The 13257-nt window shown below is 38.6% G+C and overlaps 1 protein-coding gene and 1 pseudogene across 2 annotated transcripts in view; both read right to left on the bottom strand.

Annotated features, from left to right (window-relative positions):
* The window catches only part of Abcd3 (ATP binding cassette subfamily D member 3), a 61917-nt gene that overhangs the window by 33068 nt on the left and 15592 nt on the right, over positions 1 to 13257 (bottom strand). For both annotated transcript variants that reach the window (XM_028880074.2, XM_028880076.2), the window contains exons 2-4: positions 11396 to 11432; positions 2732 to 2830; positions 1782 to 1870 (exon numbers count right to left, since the gene is read on the bottom strand). In XM_028880074.2, the coding sequence (XP_028735907.1) occupies positions 1782 to 1870; positions 2732 to 2830; positions 11396 to 11432 (225 nt within the window). The remainder of the gene's footprint in view (positions 1 to 1781; positions 1871 to 2731; positions 2831 to 11395; positions 11433 to 13257) is intronic.
* LOC114700452 lies at positions 9987 to 11387 on the bottom strand (annotated as a pseudogene).

The following is a 13257-nucleotide window of genomic DNA, read 5'->3' as shown; positions in this document are numbered from 1 at the left end:
AGGAAACTACAGAGGCATGGTGTGGGGGTGAAAACAGGGATGTAAAATTAAGATTGCCTGGTGTGCTGGGCAATATTACATTAACCATGCTGTGGAGATTTTACAGTACTGTGAAAAACCTTGTGCTGAGTCAGAACAGTGGGCAAACAAAACCCTGTAATTAATAAATGGCAGGCCAAACAGCATGCTTTCAGAAGAGCAGCTACCAAAGCACAGCCTGTAGCTTAGCTCCCAGCAATACACAGTATCAGTAACCAATAATTCCTGACAACCAAACACCAGAGAATGACACCACAGAGACAAGCCAGAGACTTCTCTCCTTCCAAAGACAAAACTCCAAATCCACACGGCCCACAAAAAGAAATGCACACACATTCAGAAAGATCACTGTCGTATTTGAAAACCTACATAATTTACCTATATATGTTTACATGGGCATAGAGCATGCTTCCTACAGATCAAGGATATAAATAAAAACATTATTTTAAAAGATTTCGAAAGTTTCGGTATATTATCCAAAAAGGAAACTTAGATATATATTTTAATACATATCAGATAAACACTGCATACTACAAAAAAGAATTCCAATAAAAATTTTCACTTTGTCATTCATATTATACTAGCAAATTCTTTAACAGACAAACGAGTGTTGCAACAACTTGAGATCCCAACTGCCCTTTTCAGTATTAAATCCAAAATTTTCAATTGCAGTGATTAAGTTATGTGGTGGTATTGTGTTCCCCCAAATATTGTGCACCCTAATAAACTTATCTGGGGTTAGAGACAGAACAGCCACTAGATACAAAGGCTAGAAAATGGTGGCACTCACACCTTTAATCCTAGCATTCCAGAGGCAGAAATCCATGTGATCAAGGATATAGCCAAGCAGGGTGACTCACGCCTTTAATCCCAGGGAGTGATGGTAGAAAGCAGAAAGATATATAAGGCGTGAGGACCAGAAACTAGAAGCATTTGGCTGGTTAAGCATTTAGTTTTTGAGCAGCACAGTTCAGCTGAGAGCCATTTGGATATGAGGACACAGAGGCTTCCAGTCTGAGGAAACAAGACCAGCTGAGAAGTTGGCCAGGTGAGGGTAGCTGTGGCTTGTTCTGTCTCTCTGATCTTCCAGTGTTCACTCCAATAACTGGCCTCAGGTTTGATTTTATTAATAAGAACTTTTAAGATTCATGCTACAAAGTTATGTCAGAAATATAATAAAAACCATAAAAAATTAAGTTTAGAAACAGAAAAGATTAAGATTTTCTTCCTATTAAAAGAAAAGAGGCACACTCCATATGATTCACCAATTTGACACTTTCCTCTAAATTATCTTATTTTAGACAATCAACACTTGCCTGCTGCTCTTTTTTTTTTTGAGCTGAGGACCGAATCCAGGGCCTTGTGCTTGCTAGGCAAGCGCTCTGTCACTGAACTAAATCCCCAACCCCTTTGCTTGCTCTTTTAAGCTTGAATGTAGCACCTGTCAGACTGCATTGTAATTCTGGGCTTCCTTGTCTGTTCTCCTTGATACACTGTCAGTTCAGCAAGGCTGGATACAGAATTTCTCCTGTTCACTGGTACACATCCCTACCATCATGTACCACAGTGCTACCAGGAAATACACAGGAAATACCCCAGAAACTATTTATGTAAATGAACAAACACATAACTAGACTTCAGTATATTTTACTCTATTTTTTTTTTTGCTTATAAAGGCAATGCTTAAATACAAGGCAAACTACTATTTCACACACACAAGAAAAACATGAATGAACAAGTACCTTTCAATGAGCGTCCCATTTTGAATCATCCAAACATCACAGTATGTTCGAGATACCAGCATAACAGCAATAAGTATCAAGTAGCCTGTCTAAAATAAACCATGTAGAGTAAACTAAATGCATTTTAGAATGTTAAAAGAAACAATAACTTGGTGAAGTTTTTGGTTTCAAATTTCCAAGTTTTACTCTTACAATATTTATTTACATTGTATGTGTATTTTATCTATAATAAATGTTAAAGTTTAAAAGGAACTTAAAATTATACCACACAAAAAGTCAATGGTGGAAACTAGACATGTAACTTAAGACTATCAGGCTTGGTAATTTGTGATTTTCTTATTTATTTTTAATATACTACTTTAATAAAGAACACTGGTAATGGTTACTGTGTTAACTAAACAATAAGCACTGAAGCTTAAAAATTTGTACAAGCTAAACAAATGAGGTTCAACTTGTTAAATAAAAAGTCTCTTAACACTGCCGGGGTTTCTTAGGGCTTTCAACTTGAGTGCTTAAGGCAAGAGCTACACATAAAAAGCAATAAACTCAGTCAGACAGAGTTGTACAACCTCATGGAAGTGAGAAGAGGGAAGTCTAGAATAGCAGAAGCAGCTGTGGCAGGAAAAATACATTACACAGACCAAGGGAAACAGGAGAGGATGGAGACTGAGGGCAGGAAAAAAGACTAAAGCCACATGGAGCATGAAGGTGCGGATCTGACAGATCGGGATAATACAAAATTATCATAAGCTTCTACTAGGTAAAAACGGGTATTAAAAAGTGATGAGCAGGCAATGGTTACTTCAGCAATACAGGTGTCAATTTAGAGACTATTAAGTCTTCTTTACGTACACAGAAAACATCTTACCTGAATTGTTATGACTTATTGTTCTGAATACTTGTGAATATGGAAAGTTGAACATACAGTATTATAATCTCCTAAGACTTACCTCTTTACAAAATGTTCTAGGGACCATGATTTTCAGGATCTGTGAGAGCCTTGATAAAAACACTTTGTCCACCACAGCTCGCTCTTTCTTCCCTTCTTTCTACATTTAGAGAGAAAAAAGACCATTTTAAGATGATGGCTGCAACATATGCACAGTGATTACAGGACCACATTTAAGAAAGCTGCAACAAGTACAGTGATTACAGAACTACATTTAAGAAAGCAGCAATAAATGCACAATGATTACAGAGCCACATTAATATAGCTGCAACAAATGCAAACTAATTACAGAACCACATTTAAGATGGCTGCAGCAAATGCAGTGATTACAGAACCACATTTAAGATGGCTGCAACAAATGTAGTGATTATAGAACCACATTTTAAATAGCTGCAATAAATGCAGTGATTACAGAACCACATTTCAGATAGCTGCAATAAATGCAGTGGTTACAGAACCACATTTAAGATAGTTGCAGCATGGGCTGGAGAGATGGCTCAGAGGTTAAGAGCACTGGCTGCTTGCTCTTCCAGAGGTCCTGAGTTTAATTCCCAGCAACCACATGGTAGCTCACAAACATCTATCATGAGATCTGGTGTTCTTTTCTGGCCTGCAGGCAAAACACTGTATACATAATAAATCAACTTTTAAAAAAAAGATAGTTGCAGCAACACACAGTGATTATGGAGCCACATTTTAAGATAGCTGCATAGACAAGCATTAAGATGGACAGATAAATTTAGAGCACACACTTGAGCAGCTCTCTATTCAGACAGATTCCAAGAAAACAGAATTACCTAGAAGAGAAATGAGGTGTGCTCTCTAAGAGAAGAGCATAATTGAATAAAAAGTAAGTGAAAACAGCATGTCAAAGTATTCCAGGGACAACGAGGTGGCCAGCATGGATGAAGGTCTGAGACGTGCAGAGCAGTCAGAGTATTTCCTGACTATTTTTGTAGGGACAGGAACTGAAACCAGGACCTCACGGTAGGCATGTGCCCATCCCCACTGTCCTACAACCCTAGCCTCCACTTCTTGATACACAGAAGCTTTCTAAAAATCCTGAATATGATTTTCCCTAATTTGAAGAAACTTCTGCCAGGCAGTGGTGGCACATGCCTTTAATCTGGAGGTAGATCTCTAAGTCTGACATAAATGACGAAAGTTAGGAGTGCCTACAAAGAACAGAGCCTAAAGGACATAGAAGAAGAACTTCTTGTCAGGATGGAGATTTAAGGTAAGGTCATGGCGTTTCCCTTAGAGTCTGTTTTCAACAGTGCAAGAAAACAGAAAGACAAATCATTTGCAAAGCTAAAAAAGTGGCTTCTACAGCTTTTGGTAGGGAGTATTTGTTTTGCTACCCTTAGACTGGGAGAACAGGAAAGAGAGACCCTGAAAAACTACAAGCTACTGTAGAACACATCCTACCCAGCCCTTTCCAGATCCCCAGTCACAGCTCACTTGTTTAACTATTATGTTCTCAATAAACAAATGCCCATGACAGCGCAATTACCACTACACAAGCATTTGTATAAATATTATATTAAACTAATACTAAATGACTGTAAAATGAATGGTTTTATGTAGTGATACACTGTGTACCCTAATAAACTTGCCTGGGGATCAGAGGACAGAACCAGACACTAGATTAGACATAGAGGTAGGCAGTGGTGGCACACACCCTTAATCCTATCACTTGGGAGGCAGAGATCTATCTGGATCTCTGTGAGTTCAAGGCCACAATGAAACAGAGCCAGGCAGTAGTGGTACACGCCTTTAATCCCAGCACTGGGAAGCACACACACATCCTAGGAAGTGATGTCTGGGCAGAGAAAGGTATATAAGGTGTGAGGAAACATAAACTCACTTTCTTTAGGCTGAGGATTTTGTAGAAGTAAGAACTAGTGGCTGGCTGTTCTTCTCTGATCTTTCAGCTTTCACCCCTATATCTGGCTCTGGGTTTTTTTGTTAAAAGACCATCTAAGGTTCGGACAACAGTTTTAATACTGAATGAAAACAATAAACTAGGGGCTGGAGATACCGCTCAGCAGTTAAGAGCACTTGCTGCTCTTGCAGAGGACCTGGCTTTGGTTCCTAGAACCCACATGGTAGCTCACAACTATCAGTAATTCTAGTTCCAGAAAATCCAATGTTCTAGTTTGTGTTCTGTGGGCATCAAGCATACATATGATACAAACACATTCATGAAGGCAAAACACTCATAAGTAAATAAATAATAAAATTGGTTTAAAAAAACATAAATTACTTTCCCAGGTGTCATACTGTGCTGAGTACATTTACACACACACACACACACACACACACACACACACACACACACTACAGCAGTTATTTTAAAAAGGAAGTCTGGAGGCAATATGTTTACAGAGTTAGAACTAGGGATTTCAGATTCAGATTTTGTCTTTCAGAGGAAGCTGTGGTGATCCTTAATGCTGTCAAGGTGACAGCATCTAGAATCAATGAGGAGACAAGCCTCTGGGTACATCTGTGAAGAAGTCTCCAGATCAGGTTACCTGGGGTGGAGGGGCCCACCCTAACTGTGGGTGGCACCATTACATGCACTGAAGACAAAGAGAAGGTGAGCTGAGGCCTAGCATCTACCTGTCTGCTTCCTGACTGCAGATGCAGTGTGACCAGTGCCTCAGACATGCCACAGGACTCCTCTTTCTCTCTCTAGACTGACCTACCCTCAGACTGTGAGCCAGACTAAACTTGTCCTGAGGTTGCCTTTGTCAGGTATGTTGCCATAGCAAGAAAATTCACTCTCAAACACCTCCCAGTGAATGGCAGGCCCAGTCTACTTCATTCACACATAGCTGCATTCATTCCCTCAACACTTCCTCCAGGCACTAATCCAAATGATGATGGCCTATTAGCAAAAAAGACAGACAAAACCCTACTCAGTCTATTAGTTGAGCTAGAGCATTCTCTTGCAGCCAAACTTTGTAACTTCAACCTAAGTCTCTTTGTATTTCCCCAGACTAACACAAGGCAGGAAGAGAACAGAGTAAGCACTACCTCACCACCCTAAGTGAAATGACTATTCTCAAGTCCTGCTTCCACCACCGGCCTCTCTCCTCCAAAAACAGTCGGGACATGCCTTACAGAGTTATCTCAATATCCCCGTCCATTTCTAACTTGAACTTGAAGCAGAATTTTGAGTTAAAATGACCTTCTACCTACAGAAACTTGGGAATACCTATTTCTAGCTGACCCTAAGAAATGATCTGGTACGATGAAGGAGCTAAAAAAAAATATGAGAGTAACAATGAAGCACTTTAAGAATATTAGTAGCTAAACTAATTAGTTTGTACAACTGAGAGAGACAGAGACAGTCAGACACAGGTTTAAGCCACATGTGGTGGTGAATGCTCCCAGCACTCAGGAAGTTTGTTGGCAATACTAAATAAATAAATTAATTAATTAAAAAAAAAAAAACTAAACTAAAAAGTAGTGGCTAGCTGGGCAGGGTCTCACTATGAAGCCCCAGTGGTTTATCACTAATATATACCCTCCCCTATTTTTCAGTATTAAAAAAAAAATTAAACACTTTGGTGATGCATTTAACATGGGAATCATAAAAAGAAAATAAAAAATTAGATAAAGATCACTTAAGAAGTTTAAGTAACACATTTCACACAACTAGGAAAATAAAAGTAAAGTCAGGAGGCAACAAAGTCAAGGAGCAATGAGAAGCCCCTGTTCACATTCACCCAACTTAGAAGAATGAACTATAAAACTGCAAATAGTGTCTGACACACTGAGGTAAGAGGTATTTGGGTAATGACTAAAGTATTCCTGTACATTGTTGTAAACATTTAAATTGCAACAATTATGCATCAGTTATCAAAATGTAAAATAATCCAGCAAATTTATTTTTAGCAATTTCTATTGTGGAATAATCTTTTTGTACATTATGAAGATTTGTCACTTGGATTGGTTTAATAAAAAGCTGAATGGCCAATAGCTAGACAGGATTTTGGGGGCAGAGAGGACAAGGAAAAAAGGGCGGAGACAAGGAGAAGCCAGCCAGATATGGAATGAGTTGGACACACAAACTGGGATAGAGGTGAAAGTAACATGATAGAACATAGATTAATAGAAATATGGGTTAATTTAAGTTATAAAAGCTAGTTAGAAACAAGCCTAAGCTATTGGCCGAGCTTTCATAATTAATAAGAAGTCTCTGTATGGTTATTTGGGAGCTGGCTGGTAGGACAAAGAAAGACTCTCACAAATTTAACTTCCAGATAAACCTATTCATACATTCAGCAACATTAATGAGGAAAGCAGCATAGTTTATAAGCCTATAAAATTAAAACAATCTAAGTACACATCACTACTACACAAGTTATGGTGACTTTGTTCTAAGAAGGGGAAGCAGTTCACATTCCTACAACAGAACATGAAGTTACAGGGCAGTGACACAGAACAGAGAACTATCAACACACAGCTAAATTACGTAGACCTCACATTGAGCATGATGATGCACAACTGTGATCCCCATGCTCTTTTGAGCCAAGGTGGAAGATACCAAATTTAGGGCCAGCCTCAGCTACACAGTAAGTTTCAGATCAGCCTAGGCTACAGAATAAGACTTCATCTCAAAAACTGAACAAAAAATTAACTAGATTCTACTGTTTTCAGCATGGATGAATCTAAAAAGCATTATACAAGAAAAAAATAGAACGATGTGCTTTTCACTTTAAAAGTAAATTCATAAAATTCCTAAATATGTAAAATAATTCTATATACATTGTTTGTAGGTATACACATACCCACACACTAATAAACACCCAGAAGAATGCTAAATACCAATCACAGCATAGTGTTTACCTTCATGCTGTGCATGACACCAAATTAAATAAGTATTTTAAAATAAAATAAACTCGGTACTATTTTCTAACTATCTAACAGCTTTACACCTTAAATTTCATCTTATGAAAACTGTCTTAGTTATCCTCATCCCGGAGTATGATATGAAAAAAAATATTTTTGTTTTCTCTCCTAAGTAACAGTCACTGTAGAAAACATTTTAAATTCTGATCAGCAAAGTAAGAAATCTGTACCTCCCACCTGGAGTTCTCAACTGTTGATATTTGGGATGTTTCCTATCACATTTCACTTTAGCATATCTGTGCGCTTCCTAACAATTTGCCAGTGCGGTGCTGCAGTGGTCTGAATGAGAACTGTCTCCCATAAGCTAAGATGTTGAAGAAGTAATACCTAGTTGGTGGTACAGTTTGGGGGAAGCTATGGCATCTGCAGGGGGTGGAGCCTTGTTGGAGGAAGCAGTCCCTGAAGGCAGGCTTTGAGAGGCCATAACACCTCAACCCATTTCCAGCTTGCTCTCTCGTGGTTTCCTATCTGACAAAAACATTATCAGTCAGCTTCCTGTGCTGGCTGCCTGTTGCTGTGCCATCTTGCCATTACAGACTCCCCACTGGAACTGTAAGCCTACATAAACCTTTCCTTCTATAATTATCTTGGTCATGGCGGCCTTTTATCATTGAAGAAAAAAAAAAAAGCAAACTGATACAACTGTAACTATTTCCATTACCAATCACTTACCTAACTTAAATCTACCTTGATTACACTATATACAACCTACAAATAATTTATGTTAACACAAAATTGTCCAAAAAGGGGGGGTACAAAATAAGTGGAATCAAATTAACTGTCCTAGAACTTAAGACACATTTCAGATGGATAATTTAGATGTGAGAGATTGAGGACAGAGTATCAGGAGACCAGCCTTAAGCATATAGTGAGACTGTATCTCAAACAAAAACAACAAAAAAAAATTAAAAGAGGGAAAGCAAAATTTAAGGCACCTGCCAATAAATTTGATGACCTGGGTTCAACCCACAGGACCCACATGGTGGGAAAAGAAAAACATCTCCCTCAAGTCTCTCCTTGTTGAGTTGTCCTCCTAACTCCATCCTTCTCTTAAAACATTTATAGAAGGTCAGGCATAGTGGTGCCTGCCTCTAATCCCAACACCCAGGAGGCAGAGGCAGACAGATCTCTACAAGTTCAAGGCCAGCCTGGTCTACATAGCAAGTTCCAGGCTAGTCAAGGCTACAAAGTGAGAACCTGTCTCAAAAGAAAAAAAAAAGAAGGTGGTAAAGAGTGACCTTAATGGAGAAATACCAGTTTTGCTACAATGAGATATAGTCACAGTGGACAGAGAGACAAACTGAGATAAAGGGTGGGGAGAGCTTAAAGGATGTAACAGGTAATAATCACTTTGATGTTTAGTCAATTCTAGCAATAATTTTAAGGAAGAAAAAGAAGGCAAATTAATCTTGTATGTAATAGCCTGTATTAACATGCTAGGTATAAGAATTACATTCAAAACTATACTAATACTACAGGCAGTTAAAGCCAATAAACTAACACAGGGATAAATACCATTTATTTGAAAAAAAGTCAACTGAGTTATTATATAATCCTAAATTCCCCACTAAGTTATAGGTCATCCAAGAGAAATAAAAACCATGTATCCACCTCAAAACTGGTATATGTTCACAGCTGCATTACTCCTAAGTGTTTATGCTTATGTTAACAACGTAAAAGTCCCTCACCTGGTGTTACACCTATACAACAGAACTATTCAGCATAAAAAGGAACAGTATGGATATAGCAACAACATGAAGAAACCTTGAAAACATCATGCTAAGTGAAAGGCCTAAAGGACCACACATACTGCATAAGTCTATGAATATGAAATGCCCCAAATCAGGCAGACCAATAGACAAACAGTAGATCAATGGTTGCTAAGGGTTGAGAGAAGATGCTAACAAGAAGTGAGTGCTACTAAGCATGAGACTTAGGGATGGGAGTTAATCAAAAAAAGTCTTTTTAAGTTGTTGCTCTTTTACTGTTGACCTGATCTGGCTGGCTTTAAGGAGAATAACATTCAGTTTCACAAGCTGAATCCATGCCGTCACCTCAGCCACAAGGACAGTCAAGGTTATAGTATGTTTCTCATATGCTATTATAAATCAAAGCAACTTCATCACACTCTCTACTTTCCAGGTTAACTAAGTAATATGAAAAGGTGATTTTTTTTTCTTTAAACTATAAGTACAATGAACATGGTATATGATTTTGAAAATCATTTACTACATTAACCTTATACAATATATCCTAAGACCATTATTTTAAAGGAATGGATCCTTACAAGACCCAAATAACTCATATATCATGAAGTTGGTTTAGTGTTTTTTTTTTTTCAACAAATGTGCACCAAGATGTTCCAGAAGCAAGGCTGATGCCATGAATATGAAAGCTGCTAGTTACAAGGTACTACATCTAGAACCTGGGGACACCAATTAGACAGAGCGGATGCCATTCTAATTAGATGATCAGGTGACATCACAACACAGTGGGATGCAGCATCAAGACTCTCTTAAGTTTCTATTTTCTTGATGATCAGAGGTCCCACATTGTCACCAGTCTCTTCATTGTGTTTTATGTGAGCGCCATTGCAGAAAGGAACTTTTTGGACCTCCTACAGCATCAGTATATGACCTTATCTACCGGGTCTTCCATGTTGAAGGCATGCACGACCTTGGGGTTGTCTTTCTGGATGTGAAGGTTCACCACAGCTTTGGTGTGATGATCTTTAACATAGAACTTTTTGTAAGCCAGGTAACCAAGTATAGCTGTCCCCACAGCAAGTGTGGTGACTCTATCCACTCAATTGGCACAGCTGAGGTGGAGCTGAGGCACATATGTGGACAGCAGGAAGGTGTGGCAGAAGTACTCAGACGGGCAATGGGGACTGCAGAGATCCATCTGGGCAAGACATGACCTCAGGGCCCACTTGGTACCACCAATAATTTAAGAGAGGGGTAACAACCATTCAACTCTGTGATGAATATATTAATAACTGACTTGCACACTTAAATGATGACTATTAAAGGGGTATAAAGCTACTACTTAAATTTAATTGGTGAATACAGAAATAGAGGATCTGTTATCAGAGAGATCATCAAAAGATACCTAAAGATTTTACCAATAACTTGTGAAAAATAGTTATAAATAAACAAATAATATCAATGTTAAGCTGAAAACTATCAATATGCTGTTCACATCAAATCCTTTGGGTAACTATGTTCTATTTTAAGCACAATGTCTAAGGACATTCTAGGGTAAGTCCAAAAGCATATATATAGAATTTTAAAAAGATAAAAATGATGTCATATGATAAATATTCAAAGAAAGTTTCTTATCATAGCACTACATACATGTTAAATCCTACACTAAGGAGGCTGAGGCAGGAGGATAAAGGGTTTAAGGCCATCCAAGACTATACATATAGTGAGATCCTGTCTCAATACAAATAAGAAAAACAAAGCTACATGGGCAGTCAATCTCATCATGGGCTAAATCTAACAGAGTTAAGACTTCCTCCTTAGAAGACCACTTTCCATGAACAGATACAAGCAATATTTGTCTAGAAGACACTAGATGGGTGGGACTCTTAAAAGAAAATTCCTCTAGTTCTATCTAGTAGGTTGGAAGGAGTACTTTAAAAACTGCATTCTAAAATTCTGACTTCATCTTAATTCAAAAGTACCCAATAAAATTAAGTAAATAATGCAAATATCCCCAAAAGTAGATTTAATTTTTTTACCTCATTGTTCTGTAATGGTGGTTTTCCACTTTTCTTACTGCAAAGGAAAAATAAAAGAGCTTTACTTTATATACTATATGCTTTCATAGTCAAAATTATTCTAAGATGTCAAAAAATACATCAAATTCTCCCAATGGTTGTTTTATTCATAATCTAGAAAAGCAAAATTCATTCAGAATTCAGTTGCCTCTTTACAGGCTGGGTGTCTACTGCATGAAATGCTTGGGCCCAGAAGTGCTTCAGATTTCATAGTTTTTCAAAATTTGTCACAAAAACAAAAATGTTACATACATTTTACCAGATGCAAAAACCCAGGGTGCTCAAAAAATTATATTATTTCAGAAAATTTCAGGGCAGACATGCTTAATCTGTAGTATTATAATTTTTCCTATAAATCTTCCCACAGAATGGTGACAATTTACCTCTCCATTCTTGAATAAAACTGGGCCACATTAACTGTTTTGGCCAATGGTACTTTAACAAGTTGACACAAAGCTACATGTGCTGAGACTTAAAACACTGGGGGCTGGAGGTGGGGTGCTCCAGAGAAGATTTATTTTGTTTCAGAGTTTCAGAGGCTTCAGTCCACCATGACAGCAGAGCAGCATGCACTATGAAGATATGAGAGGGCCTGTGACAGTGAACTTCCTTCTACCCCTTTACCCCCATCTAAGCTTCCAGTCTGTTGGATGGTGTTTCTTACATCGAGGACAGGTCTGCCCACTTAGTCGATCTCCTCTAGAAATGTCATCCATAGATAGTTCTGGATTCTATGAGTGTTTCTCTACCAGTCACGCTGGCTGAGTTAGCCATCACACTAGAAAAAGCTTTCTTCTTTGTGTTCTCTCATGCTGCTCAGAATCTGCACCCCTCAATCACATGAGTAACCAAATCTAAATAGATGTCTCAAGGAAACAGTAGCTCAGGTTCATGATCTGATTACTAGTCCCTGTTTACACAGCATCATTAGCTTGGCTTACAACCTATTGTAACACACTATCCTTGTGCTTCTTCAATGAAACATGAACCACATTTTAAATTCCTGTTTGGTGTGTTTCCTTCCAGTAAAGTATTCTGAAGAGATGAGAAGTTGATGCAGATTGGTTTCCTGAAGTTGAGGGTATAGCATATTTGGAATATGAAATCTGTATCAGTGAACAGAAAGGGGAAACCAAGTTTAGGCAGAACTCAAACACACCCAGCAAAATATCAGCCAGTCAGGCACATATTCTTGGTAGTTTGAATGAGAAATATTCCCTGTAGTTTCGGGCATTTGAGCACTTGGTCCCCAATTGTGGCACTATTTGAAAAGGCAACCTTGCTGGAGGAAGTATGTCCCTGGGGACAGGCTTTGAGACCGTAAGGCCTCACCTGCTAGCAATTCACTTTCTGTTTCATGCTTGCCGTTCTAAATGTCAGCTCTCAGCACCATGTTCCTGTGCCACCATACCTGGTGTTTGCTGCCATACGCCCCTCCAGAACTATAGACCCAAAATACTCTTCTGTAGGTCGTCTTGGCCATGTTTTATCACAGCAGTAGAAAACAAACTAAGACATGTTCTCAATAAGCACTGTCAAGAATGCCCTGGCGTGAACTGAAATGTCTTTACACCTCTGCTTTGCTCAGGCTTATCCAAATGTATGCTGCTCTTCTTAAGTCATGACCTGGGGGGAGAGGGGGTCTGTGTGCTTGAAGTAGACTCTAAAGTATGGGCAGAGGGGGCTGCCTGGCTTACACACTCCTCAGAGTAGGCAGTGAGTCACTCTTTAAAGAGGAATCTTTGCTGCACATCTCCAAGTCTCTGCAAGGGTCATGTATACTCAGCCTTCCACTGTCAATGCCTCACTGAGCTCAACCACTC

The sequence above is a fragment of the Peromyscus leucopus genome, chromosome 6 (assembly GCF_004664715.2).
Source record: "Peromyscus leucopus breed LL Stock chromosome 6, UCI_PerLeu_2.1, whole genome shotgun sequence".
Lineage (NCBI taxonomy): Eukaryota > Metazoa > Chordata > Mammalia > Rodentia > Cricetidae > Peromyscus > Peromyscus leucopus.
This window is presented reverse-complemented; position numbering and strand designations above follow the sequence as displayed.